Source organism: Anser anser (assembly GCF_964211835.1).
Source record: "Anser anser genome assembly, chromosome: 3".
Lineage (NCBI taxonomy): Eukaryota > Metazoa > Chordata > Aves > Anseriformes > Anatidae > Anser > Anser anser.
Genome location: NC_139722.1, coordinates 20,515,386 through 20,535,366, shown reverse-complemented (window position 1 = coordinate 20,535,366; position 19,981 = coordinate 20,515,386). Strand labels below are relative to the sequence as shown.

At 41.2% G+C, this 19,981-nt stretch overlaps 1 protein-coding gene and 1 long non-coding RNA gene across 8 annotated transcripts in view; one reads left to right on the top strand and one right to left on the bottom strand.

The window, feature by feature from the left end:
- LOC310897217 overlaps window positions 1-19,209 on the bottom strand; it is a 39,806-nt gene extending 20,597 nt beyond the window's left edge. For all 3 annotated transcript variants that reach the window (XR_014582135.1, XR_014582136.1, XR_014582137.1), the window contains exon 1: window positions 2,579-19,209. This is a non-coding gene — a long non-coding RNA (uncharacterized lncRNA). The remainder of the gene's footprint in view (window positions 1-2,578) is intronic.
- Window positions 1,647-19,981, top strand: part of SNTG2 (syntrophin gamma 2) — a 285,090-nt gene continuing 266,755 nt past the window's right edge. For all 5 annotated transcript variants that reach the window (XM_083830578.1, XM_083830571.1, XM_083830579.1 and 2 more), the window contains exon 1: window positions 1,647-2,582. In XM_083830578.1, the coding sequence (XP_083686704.1) occupies window positions 2,511-2,582 (72 nt within the window). In that variant the 5' untranslated portion in view covers window positions 1,647-2,510. The remainder of the gene's footprint in view (window positions 2,583-19,981) is intronic.

Genomic DNA, 19,981 nt, shown 5'->3' with positions numbered 1-19,981 from the left:
CTGGACTCCCTAATGTTTCATACTGCCAGCTTGTCATCACACACTTTTCTTCAGGCATGGAGTGCAATAAATGGCTTCTTCTTCCCTTTTTTTTTTTTTTTTTTTTTAACCCACAGGGTAGAGTGGCTTGAGTATGAGCACTACCTGTTTAGGAGAATTACAGCAACTACTTGCTGCATGGCAAACTCCAAGGCTCTGGGCATGGCAAAGAAACCCACTCAGGCACAGCTAGAGAGCCCTGAGCACATCTGGAGAACACCCAAAACCCCATAACCTCTCAGAGCAAACTGCCATCTTGTCCACCTCCCCACATCTTCTGTGGGGCTCTGGTATGTGCAAAGCTGAATCAGTAAACAGAAGTGACATGCAGCATGGCATGCAGTACTTGGTTGGGATAATAGGTGGTTCCAAGAAGTCAGGTATTTTTGGATTTGGGAAGAGAGTTGTTCTTGACAGAGTAAAGCACAGCAGTGTTTTGTAGAGTTACCTCCAAGGAGAATATGGTGCACTTTTCATTCCTGCTTTTACTACTGCTCTGCTTTAACAAAAAAACTTTTGCAAACAATAGACAGAGAACATCCTTAAAATTAACTTCACAAAAAACATGGCTTGCTCCACTCATCCCTTTTTCTTATGTATTTGTGCACGATAGCTTCTCATGCTTGCACAACAAAACAACAGCTTCAAAAGGGAAAAGGAGTGTCTTTTCAAAATTACAGTTAGGTAAGAAAACAGACGGTTGCGTGTGTGAAACTGCAATCTTGTTAAATAAACCAAGGGAAAAGTTAGGAGCAGAGCTTTTCCCCTGTGTCCCTTCAGAGACCCTACTAACAGATTAGTGTCTCAGGGATCACACTGCACCTCTTCTCCTTAGTTCCAGGCTCAGTGTTACACTGCAGGTCTACAAAAACTTTCCCAAAACTGATGGCCCAGGCTACCCAGGTTAGGAACTTAGCTGCTGGTAACACTGGGATGAAGGCTTAAGGTGAACAGAAGAACAAAACCCTATGGTAACATTTGGAGGAGCAGACATTTCCCTCTTGGGTCGTGCCAAGATTAGCAGAGGGATGTCAAACCCCTCCTGGTTTTGATTTGAAGATGACTTCATCAGGACGCGCACCTTGTGGGATGGCCCTGTGTCACTGGGGCCTGCACCCCGACACCAGCATGGCAGGACCCCCTAACCCCAGCTCCTGCAGCTGCCCAGCACCCCCCTTAGAATCACAGAATCATTAAGGTTGGAAAAGACCTTCAAGATCATCTGGTCCAACCATCACCCTACTGTCAATGTCACCCACTAAACCATGTCCCTAAGCACCAGGTCCAACCTTTCCTTAAACACTCCCAGGGACGGTGACTCCACCACCTCCCTGAACAACCCATTCCAATGCCTGACTGCTCTTTCTGAGAAGAAAGATCTCCTAATTTCTAACCTAAACCTCCCCTGGCACAACTTGAGACCGTTCCCTCTAGTCCCGTCACTAGTTACCTGGGAGAAGAGGCCAAGCTCCAGCTCCCCACACCTTCCTTTCAGGTATCTGTAGAGAGCACTAAGGTCTCCCTGAGCCTCCTCTTCTCCGGAGTAAACAACCACAGCTCCCTCAGCCGCTCCTCACAGGACTTGTGTTCCAGGCCCTTCAGCAGCCCTCCTCTGGACATGCTCCAGGGCCTCGATGTCCTTCTTGCAGTGAGGGGCCCAAAGCCAAGCACAGTACTCAAGGTGCGGCCTCACCAGAGCTGAGTACAGGGAAACAATCACCTCCCCGGTCCTGCTGGCTACACTATTCTAGGATGCCGTTGGCCTTCTTGGCCACCTGGGCACACTACCGGCTCATGTTCAGGTGAGCATCGACCAACAACCCCCGATCCTTTTCCTCTGCACAGCTTTCCAGCCACTCTCCCCCAAGTCGGTAGCGTTGCATGGGATTGTTGCGACCAAAATGCAGGACCCAGCACTTAGCCACGCAGAACCTCACCCCATTGCCCTCTGCCCATCGATCCACCCTGCCCAGGTCCCTCTGCAGGGCCTTCCTACCCTCGGGCAGATCGACACTTCCCTCGAACTTGGTGTCGTCTGCAAACTTACTGAGGGTGCACTCAATTCCCTCATCCAAGTCATCAATAAAGATATTAAGGAGGTTGGGCCGTTCCCCGGGCGCAAGCTGCCCAGCCCGCCGGTGCCGTACCGGGGAGGAGCACAGCCGCACTCCCGGCTGCACCCAGAGCCCCGTCTGTCGGGATGCGGCCGCAGAGGGGAGGGGAGCCCGAGCGGCGGCGCCTTCCCCCCGGAGAAGAGCGAAGTTAAATAGGCAGCGCTCCTCCACCGCCTTCCTCTCTCCCCTCCCGGCTCGCAGCCTCCGGCGAGCCCCCCGCTCCCCGCCCACCGTGCCGGGGCCGCGGTGCGGAGCGGTGCGGAGCCGGGACACGCCGCTCGCCTCTCGGTGCCTGAAGGCGCCGCGTCCCGCCGAGCCGCCCGCCTGAGAGGAGCCAAGCCAGCTGCATGGGAGGAGATGAGCGTGGCGGGGAAGCAGCCGCCTCCAGCACCGCTTGAGCGCCCCGGCAGCCTCCTCGTCCCCACCTGGGCAAGTAGCCGAGCTCCCCGCCGCCTTGTCCCGGCACCAACTCCCGCCGCGCTGCCCGGAGGGAGGCGCCTGCCTGAGGGGAGAGCGGGGGGCAGCGGGGTGGGGAACGGGGCGACAGGGCAGCCCAGCCGCTGCAAGGCTGCCCCCTCTCACGGGGGGCTGTGGGCAGCTCCCCGGGAAGTTTTGGGGGCCCCGAGGGGAGGGAGGGAGGTGGCAGTGACGGGGGAGCCAGCTCAGGCTGGGGGGCTCGGCGCGGTGAGGGGGGGGGAACGGGGAGTTGGGAAATACTTGCGACTTTGGTGGCAGCGCCTTTGAGAAATCATTTATAAACGATGCCCTCTGATGGTGGTTTCTCAGCTGTCCTTGATTTATTAAATTAACGTCATCTAGTGTGCCCTCCGTACCTTTTAAAATAATGACGGGCTTTTGTGGTTTAGTACCGCACTTGTCTTGGCATGCAGGGTTGCTTTGTGGAAGTGTAATTGCAGTGTTTTTCAGCCACTGTCTGAAAAGTTGCATTTGTTATAAAATAGTTTACCGGTGCTAAAATAAACAGCTGATTCATTTTTTGCCATGTCCTTCAAGCTATTTCAGTGACCACAATCTTGTGATTTATGAAGGAAAACTGTTATCTTCCTAGTGTTTTATCCGCCGCATTATTTAGGAGTCACCTGCTTTCAGCCACATGAAGGATGACTTAAAGCCGCGTTCTCCTTCACAGTAATTTCATAACTTCTTTGAGTCTCTGTAAGCTTGAGATAGAGGGTAGGTATTTGGAAGACACAGGTGGAGAAGCAAAGATGCAATGTTTTAGATGATACCTGAAATCACAAGCAGGTACAACTGCCTGAAGATCTGTGGAAACAAATTGTTGTCTTGTCCTAGCCCACTTTTGCACTGCATGCATGTTTGCATCCCTCTTTTCTCTGTGTAGGAAGAGATGCAAACATTTCCTTTTGGGGTTCTAGAATTTCTTTAATTAAAAAGAAAATAATCGAATTACTATGCTGTAGGATCTTCTGTGTTGCAAAGCTGTTGCACAGCTCTTGATCTGCAAGACCTGTTCCTGAACTGTAAAAATAATTTGTGCAGCAATTACTTAAAATGTTAACAGCTGAGTAGGTTGTATGGCAGTTCAGAATATTTCAGCATTAAAGGTGAGGAATAATCACTATCATTAGGTGAAATTTATGACTGGTATTCTTGTAGTGGTGTTAAATGCATACATTTAAGGCCAATAGGACATGCTGTTCCTTCTGATACTTGCGGGACTTCTGCCTGTGATACTGCCTGGAGCAAAGCTAGTCCCCGAATGAAGGAGAGCTGGCCCCTTGGGCGAGTGTGGTAGGAACTAAAGGCTCATGGGTGTACAGTTTACCTGGACCCTCAATGAGAAATAGGAACACGAATCAAAATCTCTGTCAAGCTGTTTCAAATAAATGCAGAACAACTTTGCCTCACTTTCCAGGGTATATGAAACATGATTGAAAGAATGCCTATATGCATAGTCTTTAAAAAAAAAAAAAAAGCCTTATAGACCTTAAGTTCAACAGGGACATCTTATGGCAGATATTCAGATATTTATTTATATGAGCTCATAACTGCATAGCTTCCCAGAGATATCATGTGCTTTTGCAGAGAAGTATACTCTTAACATCTTAAAAAATAAGGCCTTATTTTATGATTAACAGTGTGAAAAGTGCTTGATTAATTAAGTTGCTTTAACACTACTGGAATCTGGGTCTGTTTACCTTGCTAAAATGAAAATCTAACATCTATTAGTATCAGTGAATGGATTGTGTTTGTGCAAGTTTTTCTCAGAAATAAGATATGACAACACCAGTTGCCATTTAACTACTAAGTACTGCATGCTGAGTCCAATTCATTGTTTGGGATGGTGGTAGCTAGGCAGTTTTGATTCTTAAAGGTACCTTTATTTTATTTTTTTTATCTTTGGAAGGATGACAGTTAATACTAGTCCTTGGAAAGTAGCTTAGCTTACTTTTAAATTGAAGACGGTATGCTATATTTGAAACATAATCCCCATTTATTTTATGTGTGTATTTTTAACACTAAGGGCTCTGTTACGGTTTTTATTTTTCCAATGTGTCTATTAACTTTAAAGTTTAGATGCTGATGTTCTGTTCTGTAGAACTGAAGTTTCAGTCAGATGTTGTCTCTAACGTTTTGATACTTGTCTCATTCTGGATCAGACACATGCTCACATTGAGCTGATTTCATAAAGCTGTGTGTTTCCTTCATCTATAGTGAGCTTTTTGTTTGGATTTCCAGTATAATTCTTCCGCTCTTTGCCCCTCAGAAAATCTCAAGAGGTCAAATTCCTTAGGGATTGTTACCCACTACGTCATCATGTATGTGCCACAGTTTTACGTGAATTTTTCAGTCTCATTGTTCTTAATTCATTAAGTACTGTGGCTTTCATTGTATTACTAAAAGAATGAAAGGGAATGATAGCCTTGCAGTCACTCATACTATTGATATACTAGTTTTTTTAGAATGAAGAAATAAAAGTATATAGCTCATTTTTATGTATGAATATCTTGTCAGTAGTGTTTTGGAATAGGGAATATTTAAAATTCTGTTAGTTATATTACACGTCATCAACTAGTAAATTAAGTTTTCTAATAGCTTTTCTTGTGAATCTGTATGGAAGTTATCAGCAGACTTTTTTTGTATTTATTTATTTAGCAGAAACCCCAAGGAAAAAGGGGATGGGGAACTTTTTTGGATGGTGCTCCTCTCTGGAGTTACCCAAATTGAGATCTCAGTAAGAGGATGAAGTGCAACACATGCAGATTTTCTGATCCTGTTCCCCTCTTTTTTTTTTTTTTTTTTCCACTATGTCTATGTAATTCAGATACTTGGGTAGAGATCCTAATATAAATATTTCCTATTTATTTATGTATTTTTTAAAGCAAGGCCTGGGGCATTGATGTGTGTGTTTGTTTTTAAGTTCGGCACCCACCAACACAGAAACTTCCCGAAGGTGAACACTAGGTGTCATGTTACCACAAACATCTCTTCAGCTTGCCTTTTCCCTAGTCACCTTTTCAGGATCAACATTCAAGCTTGCCATTTTCCTAAAATAGATGGCCACCACTGATGTTCCGCACCAGTATTTTGGTAGTCTTGGACAACATTCAGCCATGCTACATGTGACCATAAGAAACACTGCTTGCTTCAACTTTCTTATGTTTATTTATTTATTTATTTATTTGTTAATTGGAAGTTATACCAGCACTTAGCATGGATTTCAAGTTTATTTCCAAAGTCTGTCTACACCACAAAATGAATCAATAGGATATACTTAATAATTGAAGCTTTTGCTACCGCACAGTCATTTTTGGTTATAATTTATTGCTGAGCAAAGGCTGATTTCAGATTTTTTTTGTCAGGAATTGAGCTAATTTGACTCCTGATGTGGGGATGGAAAGCACAAGAAAACAGATGGTAGAGCTTCGTGATAGGGAGGGGGTGTCCTGGTATTCCATTGCGTGAATCCAAATGATTACTTATCAGTGCAACTTTTGTTGATTTCCCACTAATTTGGGAAGGATGTGTTTTTTATTGTTTTTTATTGTTTTTTTTTTTCCCACTAAAAATCTGGAAAATAATAGTTTCAAGATCCTATTAAAAATTTACCAAGCTTTTACTAAACATAAGACTGTGAAAATTTTTTCCCATTCCTTTACTCTTCAACCCTCCCCTCAAAAACAAAATCTGACTCCTGCTTCTATCTGTATGTATCTCCATGAAAACAGCTATCAAACCTATAAAAATCAGATTCAAGCCTATGGTTTTAACAACTTAATGGAAATAAGCCTTGTGCCCACCTGCTGCTCTGAAAAACAATGTCTGATCTCAGAAAAAGAACAGCGTTGGTATTCTCTTTACACCTCAGATCTGTGTTTCATATTGTAAGCGTTTTTTTTTCCTGATGTTTTAAACATTTTATGAGATGAATATAAATAGAATGACCTGCGTTTGGGCACGCGGAGACTGCTGAGAATAGAAGTGGTAGCAGAGCTCAGCAGGAGGAATAGTGCATGACCGTGTTCCTACAACGTGGACAGCTAATACTGCTTGTCCGTGACACCGTGATAACAGAGACAGTATGCAAAAATCAGACTGACTCGGGTTGGAAGGGACCTTGGGAGGTCAGTGAGTCAAACCTGTGAGAAGCAGCGACAGTGTTGAACTACGACTTAGCTGCTCGAGGCTTTTCACATTGCATCTTGAAAACCTCCAAGGATGGACACTGTCTGACCTCCCTGGGCAGCCTGCTCCACTGCTCGGCCATTCCCATGGTGAACTGGGAGGGTGCTGCTAGGACCTCAGAAGCCATCTCTTCTCCAGGTTTGACAAGCCCAGCCTCTCACAGGGGAAGTACTCCAGCCCCCTTGGTGGCCATCCATTGCCACTGGTCCAGTTTCTCAATATTTTTCTTGTCCTGGGGGGGACAAAACTGGATGCAGTGTTCTGGAGGTGCTCTAATGAGCGTTAAGTAAAGGGAAGTGTTCAGGGTGATCTTGCCTCCGTTGATGCTGATGCTTCTAGCCTTTGTGGCTGCCGTTTTTTTTTTCTTTGTTTTGTTTTTTTGGCCAAAAGCAAAGAAATGTTGATGTTGACTTTCATCTGAAGTTAATATTCATTTACTATAAAAAATTTGCATGTTGAAGTAAAATACTTGGAACGATTTGCTCATCCTTCACATTACCGACGAAGCTGACAGTTAAAGCCAACAGAGGCCCAAGACGGTGCTTCATTCCAGACGCCATTTATCAGCTTCACTCATTTAATCCAGAGGTGATATAAATATTTTTTTTGCCTGTTTTCTTTTAAAAAGGGGCAGGCTGATTCTTACGTTTTGAACTCCTCTGTACCCGGCTGTCTGAACTTTCTGTCTGAAGAACAGAGTGACTCCAGTGAGATCTGTCGTGCGGGAATCCTTCTGCCACTCCTTATTTATGTTTATCAGCAGGCAGATTTCTGTAATGAGATTAACAAACTCTCTAAAGGATATAACCTTGAAAGCTGGAACCCTTTAGCACAGCCTAATCAATATTATCTCATTTATTATCTCCTTGTGAAGTTCAGATTGTAGTAGGCACAAAACACATTTGTAGTATTTAGAGAAGATCTGGGCACGAAAATCAATGCAGAACCTCAGTTTTGTATTGTGTTTGAAGAGGTGTGGTGCACGCTTGCACCACATATGCTACTGTAAAGCCATTAGCCTTACAATGCTTTCCCCTGCCATCCTGAACTTGCGCAACTGTTTATGTCTGTTGCTCTGGGATTTTTGTCTTTGCACAGTTTGTATAAGATTTCAAAGTCAACAGATGAATAAAATCTGAGGAGAAACTCAACCTGTGACTAGACACACTCTGTGTAACACAATCTGCTGGGGAAAGTGCAGCCAGGATAGCTTTGAAGAAAGGCAGTTGTTAGCCACGCTGTAGCTGCGTTTCCCAGACTGAGTAGCCCAGTTTCATAGCACCTCTGTGGTTTAAAGCAGTGCTGACTTCCCATTTTTGTGATGGAGCTGTGTAGAGAGGGGTTAGTAGACGCGGTGAGGATCACAGAAGCAATCTTATCCAAAGAGGGATGAAACCAAAGCCTGTTGGTGTCAAATCTTTATTGTCAACTCGCGATCATTGTTCCTTGCCACAAAAAGGAATTCTAGTTGTTGCATCCTTTTATGGGGATTCCCTTTTTATGCCCAGTTTTGCTGGAGGACTAACAACAAGTGGACAAGGTTCAAATGGGGCTCGGAGAAGCTCATTCTCTCTGTTGTGATGAACTAGAAGTAGAAGCCTGTAGAGAAACGGTTATGTTGGCTACAGTGTGTGTTCTGGTGGACAAGAGCTTCCTCAGTGATATTGTTCTGATTTGTACTAACAGTTATTAACATCTGCCTGTAAACTGGAAAAATTAGAAACAGTAAAACACCACTGAGAGTTGCAGATTATGCTGCCAAGTGGGTGGGCATTACTATTCCTACTTTACTCATGGAGAAGCTAAAGAAGTTTTAGTTAAGGTGTTGGGTTATTTTGTTTGTATTAAAATTTTGATTGAGTAAATTGTCATTCAGTAATTTATATTTATTGAATACATGCAGAAACTTCCCTTAAGATTATATGGAGAATGATTTTCAGCTTTAATGTTTTCTTCCATATCTCAATTAGATATATTTTTGGGGTGCTTGAATAAGTCATGCACTATCCTGTCCCATCCAATAATGGATATGGACTTCTTTGAAGAACACCAATTCATCAAACTGAAGAGCATAAACATACTTGTAAATGCTGCTCATGTGCTTATGTAAATCAGGAGTCATATTTTTGTCCTTACTGAAAATGTCGGTTTGTAATATAATTTATATAATAGCTAATATGTAACATGAATATGTTAAACAGAAGAACAAGCATGCACGTTAAGGGCTGTCTTAAATAACATGGGAGACAGTGATTAGTATTTATTTTGTGTTGTCTATGGAAGCTGTTTTTCGCTTCTAAGTATATGTAAGACTGTCCAGTTTATTGGAGGAAAGCATCTAAATTGTTCTGATATTGCTTATAAGGAGGATGCATTCATATTTAAAAACTTTTCATTGCAAGCATGTATTGCCATCTTCCTCTCGAGCAAAAGCTGTTCATTCAACAGGCAAAGAAAAAGATTATTTATTTGTTTGTTTGTTTTTTTCCTCTGGCTGCAGCTAAGACGCAGATAACTGCAAGAAAATTCATGGGCACATATCTTTCCATGCAAATCTCATTTAACAGTATTAAGCCAAGTTTTTAGAAAGGCTTAAGAAATTACTTACAAATGTGGTTGTGTTAATAAAATGCAAGTTTCTTTTGTACCAATAGAATATTCTACTCTCTTCAAGCAGGAATTAGAATCTAGTTTTATGTGCTGTCTTTTCCTTTATTTTTTATGATACCCTTCTGTCTTACGCAGTGTTTTAGTAAATGTAATGTTAGTCATCGTTCTGCTACCCTCCATGTGCCCCAAGTGAATGGCAATATAAGGTTGTACAGCATTCCGCAATATGGGCTAATTTTTAGAATACAGTTGAAGCATAAGGAAGTGTTGCCAGATCAGTCTGACATTCTTGTTTTGTGGTATAGCTATTGCTTTTTATAAAATCCTTTCTTTTTCTAGTCTTAAATTGTCAGCGTATTTATCAGTTGCATCAGCACACTGTTTTATACAAGTATTTATTGTACTTTTCATTTAAAAGATGGATTAATTACTAAGGCATCTGGTGCATCATATGGTGTATATGCTGGATGTGCTAAACAGAATAGTCTTTTTTAAATAAGAGAAAAGTGACATTGCATAAAAGGATTAGACTTTCAAGTGTGCTTTGAAGAGTTACTTTACAGTACTAAAATCTCCGAGTCTGTTCCGGATTTTGTGATCATTAAAGGAATCTTTGATTCTACTGGAAAAAATATGCATGCCTGTATGCATCTATACTTGTAATGTAGTCAAAACATGAAAAAAGATACACTTTTCTGACAAGAACTTTATTATATATGGGAAAGTTATGTGATACTTCTTCCTGCTACCTGATACTGATGCTTCCTGATACTGCTGCTACAAATACTTCTGTTTACAATTTGTAAGAGAAGGAGTTTTTACTGTCTATAGAAATTATGTCCTCCACGGTTATCATACACTAAATGAAGAACTTCTCAGTGTTCAGTCTATAGGTAATAGATATATGCTTAAGACAAACTCCATGCTTGTTTTACATTAGAAAATTACTGAATTCTACTGTAGCCAAAATTACTAAATGACACCAGTTTAAGGTTGAATTACTAATTTATCATATTGTGGCATCACCAAGGGAAGGATGACAGAAATTGAATATGGATCAATTTATTCACTGTTTGCAGTTTTACATCTCTGCTCCCAATTGACTGAAATTAGATATGTATTATCCTTTTTACTTCAGAAGTTTCAGAAGATGAAGCTTAAATTTATCCATCGTATCTTCCCTTTTCAAAAATTAATTTCTTCATTGAAGTTAGACTTCCAGAAATTTAATAGCTGTGGTTTTTGTTTTTCTTTTTTCTGTGTTAAATGTGGCATTGACAAAAACATGGCACTATCACAACTCAATTTCAGCAATCAGAACTGGGCATGTGGGATGTACTGGTCTCAAAAGACTTTCAAAAAAAGGTGATCTTTTCCAAGAAATACTGATTCAAAAAAGAAAGCAATTTGCTCTAAGCATCTCTCGCTTTGAGTGGGTCCTCCTGAGGATCCGTTTAATATATTTATTAATAATACAGACAGTGGGATTGAGTGCACCCTCAGCAGGTTTGAGGATAACACTAAGTTGAGAGGCGCAGTTGACACAACAGAAGGAAGGGATGCCATCCAGAGAGATCTGGACAGGCTTGTGAAGTGGGCCTGTGCAAACCTCATGAAGTTCAACAAGGCCAAGTGCAAGGTCTTGCGTCTGGGTTGGGCAATAGGTTGAGAGCAGCCCTGTGCAGAAGGATTTCGGGGTACTGGTGGATGAAAAATCGGGCATGAGCTGGCAATTTACGCTTATAGCACAGAAAGCTGCCTATATCCTGGAGTGCATGAAAAGAAATGTGGCCAGCAGGTTGAGGGACTCCAACCTCAACTTCCACCCTTGTGGGGCCCCACTTAGAGTACTGCATTCAGCTCTGGGGCCCCCAGCACAAGAAGGACATGGACCTGTTGGAGCTAGTCCAGAGGAAGGCCACGAGAATCATAGGGGGCTGGAGCACCTCTCTTACAAAGAAAAGATGAGAGAGCCGGGGTTATTTGGCCAAGAAGATAGAGTCCAGAGATACCTTATCTAGAGATACCTTTAGGCCTTCCAGGGGGCCTACAGAAAAGCTGGGAAGGAAATCTTTGTCAAGGAGTGTAGTGATAGGACAAGGGGTAATGGCTTTAAACTAAAAAAGGGTAAGTTTAGATTAGATATTAGGAAGAAATTCTTCACACAGAGGGCAGTGAGGCACTGGAACAGACTGCCCAGAGAAGCTGTGGATGCCCCATCCCTGGAAGTATTCAAGGCCAGGCTGGATGGGGCTTTGGGCAACCTGGTCTGGTGGGAGGTGTCCCTGCCCACGGCAGGGGGGTTGGAATTAGCTGGTCTTTAAGGTTCCTTCCAACCCAAATCATTCTGTGATTCTGTAATCTGCGATTTTAAAAGGGAGGTATTCCGGGAAACAAGTCTGAAATTTGAATTGTCAAAATGGTACCACAAGTCTGGTGATGTGGATTAGTGAAATGAAATTATTTAGATCTGCTTTACATACACAACCCAGAAAAGCTTTCTCTTAATCTTGACAGTCAGACAGTATAAATTGTAGCTTGGAAGAATGCTTCCTTCTCCTGTCTTTTACCACCTGTAATTCAACCTTCAGAGAAAGAAAACAAAGATCAGAGTTATGATTGTTACCAAGAGCAAACTTGCAGCTGTTGGAGTCATCTGTGACTAAAACCCTCAAGAATATTTCTTTCAGACGTCAGGAAGTAGGAAAGAATGGGTAATCTTGTACTGACTCTAAGTCAAAACCAAAACGAAACAAAACCTCAATGATTAATAATCAGACTCAACTTTGTTTTTATCACCTCTTCTTTTTTTAGTTTATTGTGTGACTAATTCAGAGGGGGTGGCCAGGAGCAGGGCAAACAAACTGCTTATATACCCCTCTATTTCTGTATTTCACTCATTTCTGCTCCTTCCTTCTTTATAATCTTTGTGTTGTACCTCAAACGAAGAGTTTCTGGCTTTCTCATTAACTCAACATCTACCTTTCAGAGACACTCTATTTCACTGTCACACTGGTTGACAAGAAGTAAACAAAAATGGAGAGAGGAGAAATATATATATAAAGAGCAGAATCATTACTGGAGGAAAGACTTAAGGGTAGTTGTTCAAGGGAGTGGGTGTGAAAGATGGAGTGAGAAGGCAGCCAGGAGTTACCTAGTCCTCAGGATTGCCTGGTGGTTTTTTTCCATGTGATTTGTATCAGTGTGTAAAAGGGAGAGTCCATACTTCAGTCTGATAGCTGTGTTTCTTCCTTTCAGCTTTCACTAGTTTGACAGACTTTCAGAAATGTCAATAAGGTTAACTTAATGTCTATTGGATGTAGGTTTCATAGCTAAATAAAATTAAATGTAGTAAACCTGCCTGAATTGACTCTGTAATTCTCATAATTCTAGTGTCATTTTAATCTGTCCAGGGTCAATCTAATTCTGTTCTGCAAAAAGATCTTGCTTCATCAATTTATAGCATAAAATGAAGACTTCATCATCTAAATTTTATAAAATTTCCCTTCTATTAATCTAACGTGATTCACTGCCAAGTGCCACAAAAAAGTGCAAAGAGTGCTTCATGTATATTTTTAAGCAATTAGTGTTAGTGCTGTCTGCTCTGGGAGAACTATAAAAATATTTTTTCTTTGAAAATTAGTTCCAGACTATGCAGCCCTACAAAAGTTATGACTTAGCGCAGTACGTCTAGCAGAAGAAAGATAAATAAAAGTAAAACAAACCCACCAGCATACTGCCATGGTTTATGGCACTGAGGTGTGAGATGAACATAATGTAGTTCTATAAATTCCTTTTGGTTGGAATTTATAAGTGGTAAAAAGTAGACTGTTTTCTAGAGCATCATTATTTTTCAAGAATTTCTGTGAAACTTTGGCAAACCGGCTCCAGTCCAAGAGAGCATTACCAACATAAATTAAAAAGTTTTGACCTAGGGAGGAGGGATCTTTTCCATTTAAATTAATAGGGATAAGAACAGTATTTCCTTCTACCTTACTTGTCTGACTGTAATTTTTGCTTTTATTTGTGGTGATGATGTTTCATGAGGAAGGCTTCTGCTCACTGAGAGCTAATGTTCTATCTTGTATTTAATTGGATGTGGTTTAAAAGAACAATCGAAGCAGAGTCTGTGTGCTCTTTATATGATCTGCAAGAAATCTGAGAAGTCCTCTCTTCAATATCATGGAAAAATTGTTGTCTTGAACATTATTCCACAGGATAAAAAATTAGATATGCTAATTGTAAATTACAGTCTAAATAGTCACTTATCAGCTTGCTTGATATTTACAGATCAAATATCTTGTGGAACTAATTTCATGTTCTTATGTGAAATTAAGGTACTTTAACTAATGAGCTCTTACAGACAGTTTTTATGAGTGTTTAGTTATCTGGAACTTAACAACTTGTCATAGTTTTTCAAGACATAATGGTCTCCTAATCTTTCCACGCGTGATATTTAGATGTATAGCCACACCTCAGAGTTTTGTAGGTCCAGGCCCTCAGCTGCTTTATTTGGTAGTATAGATTTTACCACTTGGACTTGTCCTTCTCGCTGTGACTGTCCTGTTCGTCAGTGACATTAACCTGATGTGCTCAGAAGTCTCTTAGTCTTGCTGACCCTTTTATTCAGGGGAGTTAACAACCAGTGAGCTGACTAAAGAGCTGAGAAGGAAACTGTTTTCAAAACAAACATGTATTTATACACTCTGTGGCTTGCAGAACAAAGCATAGAACTGCAGTGGAAAATACTCCCTTCCGAAGAGTCTTTATTTCATCCTAAGAAACGTGCATCCGTATTTTACCTTGGATTAGGGATATGCTTTTCAAGTGAATCTCATTATTGTCCAAATTTACTGCCCTGCAGTCTGCATTGTAAAGTGGTTTGGAGTGCACCAAAGGTACATTAGGCATTGGTAAGTAGTGCATCTGAGTATGTTTAGATTTGTGGAGTAAGGCAGAGGCACTGAACTACATGAATAACTGAGGTTTTATTTCAGATTAGCTATAGCCTGATCCTGAGGACTGTCTACCTGTTAGTGGAGCTCACGTGCCCTAAGACCATGCTACAATGCAAACTGCAGCACAGTTAAGTGGGAACAACTGGGAGAGATTTACTTCAGAAAATGTACTTCAGATGTGAACTAAAATGCTAGTACCTAGCAGAACTTCTTTCATCCTGAAAGATATTTCAGGAAGGCACCTGATTAATAGCAGCCACTAATGAGGGTTTGGTCCAAGGGACTATGCAAGTCCAAAATAGAACCTCCCCGAAATGCTGACGGTTGAAAGGCTGGGTCCTTGACAAGGAACAGTTTTGCTCTGCAGATCTACTTCTCTTCATTAGTAGTCTGTCTGGACATAGTCTCAGTAAATTTCATTCTGTGTTCATATTCCAGCTGATTAAAAGAGGCAGCCTTCTTATTATCTGCTTTTTGTTGTCTCTTGTTTTTTACCCATTAGTGTACAAATGAGGAGAGTGCCTGTCTCTTCCTCGCCTTTGCCAGCTAAACTCACTCTTTCCTTAGAACCTGCAAGCTCTAATACAGCATATGTAAGCTTCAAGCATACATAGCATTGGAGATCAGGCTGAATGAATAAATGTTGACAGCACTTTCTCTTACTCCTTATTCCGACTCTTTTCCAATTTTCTTATGTTTGAGAAGGCCAGATTTTGAGTATTATCCTTAAATGTGCTGAGATGTATGACAGAAAATATTTCCTCAGTTTGTGAATTCCATTAGTTGCACAAACTGAGGAACTTTGTAAAGCACAGAGCTTCTGCTTCTTGAGGTGGCAGAGCAGATTGTTAAAGAATATTCCAGGCAGTAGACATGGCTCATTTCTGAGGCATGGAAAACACCCTCTTTTTGCTAGGGGAAATTATTCCTAATTTAAATAAATTAATCAACCAGGAGAAGTTAGGAAATAAATTAAAAATTGAGGGGGGATTAGACTTTAAAAAAACATTTTGAAAAGAATGTGCAGGCTCTTTAAATCTGGTTTAGAGCATCTTTTCACAAGAGATAGCACCCACAATCTAGCAGTAAGGTAGGGCTTTTTCTCTCTGCAAAAAGTAATATATAAATATGACTGCCATCCCCAGTGCTGTAATGACTGAATTCACAGTTATTCTTAATTCCTGTTGCAGGTTGCCAAGTCTTACTAATATCTTGACTTCTAGTCTGCCAGTCGCCACTCTGATTATAGCGATAGTGAAGGAAAGTGAAAATATGGCACAGCTGTTGGTTTTGTTTGTTTGTTTTTCATTATGAACAGGCAGACTTTCTGACTTCCTGAACCTGCAAAACTTTCTGATTAGATCACGTTTAAGGGGAATAGGCATGTCTCTGATTTATGAATTACCTGTGCCTATTTGTAAACATTCCTCACCCGTTTGTCTGTTTTGATGTTGCACTTTGGCTGGTGCTTTACACTGCTTTTCTTGCTTGTGCTCTCTGGGATGTGCTTCAGGTTGGTAAGGTCGCTGCCCCTGCCTGCCACACGGCCACCCTGGGCTCCCGCTCACCCTTCCTGCTGGAGCAGCCAACTCTGGCTGCTCCCTGGCACCTGGAGCTCCAAATTGATCATTTATCAGATTAATTTTATTAATTTGCATTTCTTCATTCCTTTGGCTTTACTCTTTTTATATATTTTCTTTGTTTGTTTTCCCTGCATTTAAGGTTTGCTCATACTTTGGTCTTTTAAGTAGGATATTTGCTCTGTGCAGCAGCTTTCTGTGTATCTGAAGACTATTAATAAACTGAACAATAATTGAGACTATTAATTTTATAGCATAAGCAGCATCCGTCTCCTGACTCCTTCAATTATGCCTTTTCTTTGCTCTTGACTTTCTTCAGTTGGCCTATATCTGTCTATAAAAATGCATCATTGATTTATGTTCAGCTTGTGATTTTCCTTAATCATCCAATTTCTTTTCTGGTGAAAGGGTACCAAAGTTTTTTGTAGCTGTTTCTTTGTGTTAGAATGTGGTTTTGTGTCCTTGGCTCTGTTAGGTTGTTCTTTAGTATCTGTATTTCTAGCTTTTGGAGGGCAAAATACCTTTATATGATTGCAAAGTGAATGCTGTTCTTTTTTTATAGCAGTGATACCAGGTTCAATATTTGAGCTACTTGTGTGGTTTCTGTATTGCATGTCCCATAAAGACTATTCAGAACCATACACACCAGCCAAGTCCGCAGATCCAAACTACTCTTGTTTGCTTGGTGCATGTGGGAGCAACAAGATTATTAACTGCTGCTCAGTTTACTTCATGAATTGTGGGGGAGAATCATTCTGCTTGATTTTCTGCTTAGTTTTTCTTCAGCAAAGTAAACCTGGGAATTTGTGGTTCAGGAATCGGGAAGCCTTTCAGGAATGGAATGTCATACAGAATGCCTCTGTCACCCACGTGCATGTATGTGCATATATTTTGTATATTTCTACTTTGCCAGGGTAGAGCTAAGTGTCAGAGCTGGGACAGTCTGCCTCTTTAAGGTATCAGAAATATCTGCCTTGTATGTGAGGTCATGATCCCCTGATCCCTTAGATTTGGTGGCCCAGGGCTTTCTCCAGTTAAATTGTGGAATCCGTCTCCTTAGACACTTCATGGTGAAGTTCAAGTTTAAATTCTAATAATTGTTTCTAAAAACAAGAAAATGAAGAAACACAAGGAAATGAAGGCAACTCATCAAAAGTTGCGTTGTTTTACCAACAGCAGTCTTTTCCTTTAAAGGAGATCTGTAGAAGAGTACAGTTTTGGGGATTATGAAATGTTCTTCATTCTCTCCCATTTTTTCTGAAGATTTTTTATTCCTGGAATTATTTTATGAAGGAGAATGAAGGAAGCCTCAATTTTGAGAGTAAATTAAATAAAGATTTGTAATGATTTGTAATGGTGAATTCTGTAGCTAATTAGGTCCAGTCTCTCCAACCAGAGTGGAGACTGGAAAGTTTAAATCTTGGTCTTACTTGCATAAAGGGTCTTGTGGACACACATTGTATATGTGTTTTAGCCGCTGACAGCCTGATACTTAAAGGGTTGCAAAAGATGACTTACCCACAAAATGCAGAGCTGGTGTTATATATTGCTTTTGTGTATTAGTATGAAATAGGGAATGAAATGACAAGTTTTTCTTGTTTTGTGCTACTTCATTTTTTTGGCTAGTTTCGCTACACTTTATGATAAAATATAAACTTAAATACAGTCTTGAAATTTGTCTGAGCTGCAGAAGTCTATAAGAAAGGATTGTTATGATCCCTGTTCATCCAAGGGTGAAGAAACCATCTAACTGAGGGAAAAGCTTATTCATATGGTAATTGTTAGGGCAGAGATGCTACTTGTGCCAGAACTCATTCTCTTAAATAAACCCCTGCTTTGGTACAAGAACTCTAATCTACTCTCAGATCAGAAAGGATTGTGCTAGAATTCTTATCAGAAGGCTGTGACATTAACTTTTCTAAGTTAGAAGTTAATCTATATTTTTTGCTCAAATGTTTAACTATTCATTTCTTGAAAATACAAAGCTTGGTTTTGAATATGCTGTTTACTAGTTTTCAAAACTGCTCGTAGAATAATTTTTCTCCAATTATTTTAAAAGTGAGAGCCTGTTCATATAAGGTCCTAGTGACTAGTGAGGGGCTGGAGGCTTTGTTCCTTCAATAGGCAAGATAAAAACAGTACAGAAAATTGACTTAATTGTAACTGAATCTCTTTGAGGTATATCTGGAAATTCTTTTTTTTTTCTTTTTTTTTTTCCCCATTATTCCTTGTTAGAGTAACATAGGAACCAGAAAACCATTCTCAGCTCAAAAATAAAATAAATAACCTCTGTACTACAACCCTAACTCATTTATTTAGTAGATTCAAAGGAATCCTTGTAGTCTCCTGATCCACTGCAGCAATTACCTGCTGAACTGCTGGAGAAAATTCTTTCCCATAGGAAAAATGCAGCAATGCTGCTATATTTATGTGTGTCTCCACTCAAATACTGAAACTATTGCCACTGCTACTAATGATGGTGCTGGCAGAACCATGGAGAACAAGATCTGTGTGTGTGGTTACAGAAGGACAACAACAAGGTGGAACAGTTTGCACAACTGGAGCACTGGGGAGGGTGGATACCAGCTCTTCAGGAGGGGCAGATGGATCAGGAACAGTTAACGTGCTGGGGAAGATGGAGAAGGAAGAGTTAGCTTGTATATGAAGGAGCAGCTTAGATGTATGAAGCTTCTGCATGGGATGGAAAACAGGCTGGATGAGAATTTACGGATGAGGATCAGGAGAGGCCAATGAGGGTCACCCTGTGGTAGGAGTGTGTTACAGGCTACCTGATCAAGTGAGCACAATTCAGCTTATCGGGGGAAGTTATATCCCAGAAATCCCAGCTACAACACTGAAAGGTAAAGGTATTCAGGAAAGCCAGCAGGTCTGTAAGCAGTAATGTCCATCACAATACTTGGGATAAGTAGACTTTGCTGGATAAGAGCTTGGCTGAACAGAGAACTCATGACTAAGCTTCAGTGCAAAAATACAGCAAAGATGGAATACAAAGGAGGAATTTATATAAAAAATAAATAAATAAAAAATTGCGTGGTTGTGTGGGAATGGTATTGGGACAGCAGAAGCTCAGCTAGAGTTGACTTGCAAGGGATGTGGAGGGCAGCAAGAGCTTCTACCACTGCACTGGTAATAAAAGACTAAGCAAGGAAAATGGGGGACTGTTGCTGATTGGGGCAGGTGACAGTGGACACAGACAAAGCTGAGGTACCTGATGCCTTCTTTTTCTCAGTTTTCATCTGTCAGGTATCCCAGACCTCTGTGCTTTTCAGGATAATGTGAGGAGGAGAACTACCTGTAGTGGGTGAGGGGCAAGGCCGAGTTTGCTTGCAAGAACTCATCCTGTACAACTCCATGGGACCCGACGGGCTACATCCAAGGATACTGAGAACGCTGGTTGATGTCTGTGCAAGGCCACTCTCTAACATCTTTGAAAGATCACAAACATCAAGAGAGCTCCTGGATGAGCAGAGAAATGCAGATGTAACCACCTTAAGAACAGGCCTAGTGGGCCTACAGGCTTTTAGCCTCACCTTGGGCCCAGCCAAAATCATGGATGAGTCCCTCTTGGAACATGTGAAAGAGATGTCATGAACATGAAGATGAAGAAGGTGATTGTGAACAGTCAGTGTGTATTTATCAAGGCTAAATCATGCCTGACCAACCTCATTGACTTCTGTGATAAAATAACTGGATTTGCGGACAAGGGGAGAGCGTAACAGATGTCATTCACCTGGACTCTAGCAAGGCTTTTGAAACTGTCTTCCACAATATTCTTGCATCAAGGATCCAGCCACATTATGGTCTGGATGGATGGACAACTGTGGGGGTAAGAAACAGACTGAATGACTGGACTTTTGGGGTGGTGGTTACCAAATTCTACCAGTCTTGGGTGACCCTGCTTTGAGTAGGAGGTTGCAATGGAGATCTCCAGAGCTCCCTTCAGCCCTCAGTGATTCTGTTATCCAAACAGTCTATGTGGTGCCTCTAACAA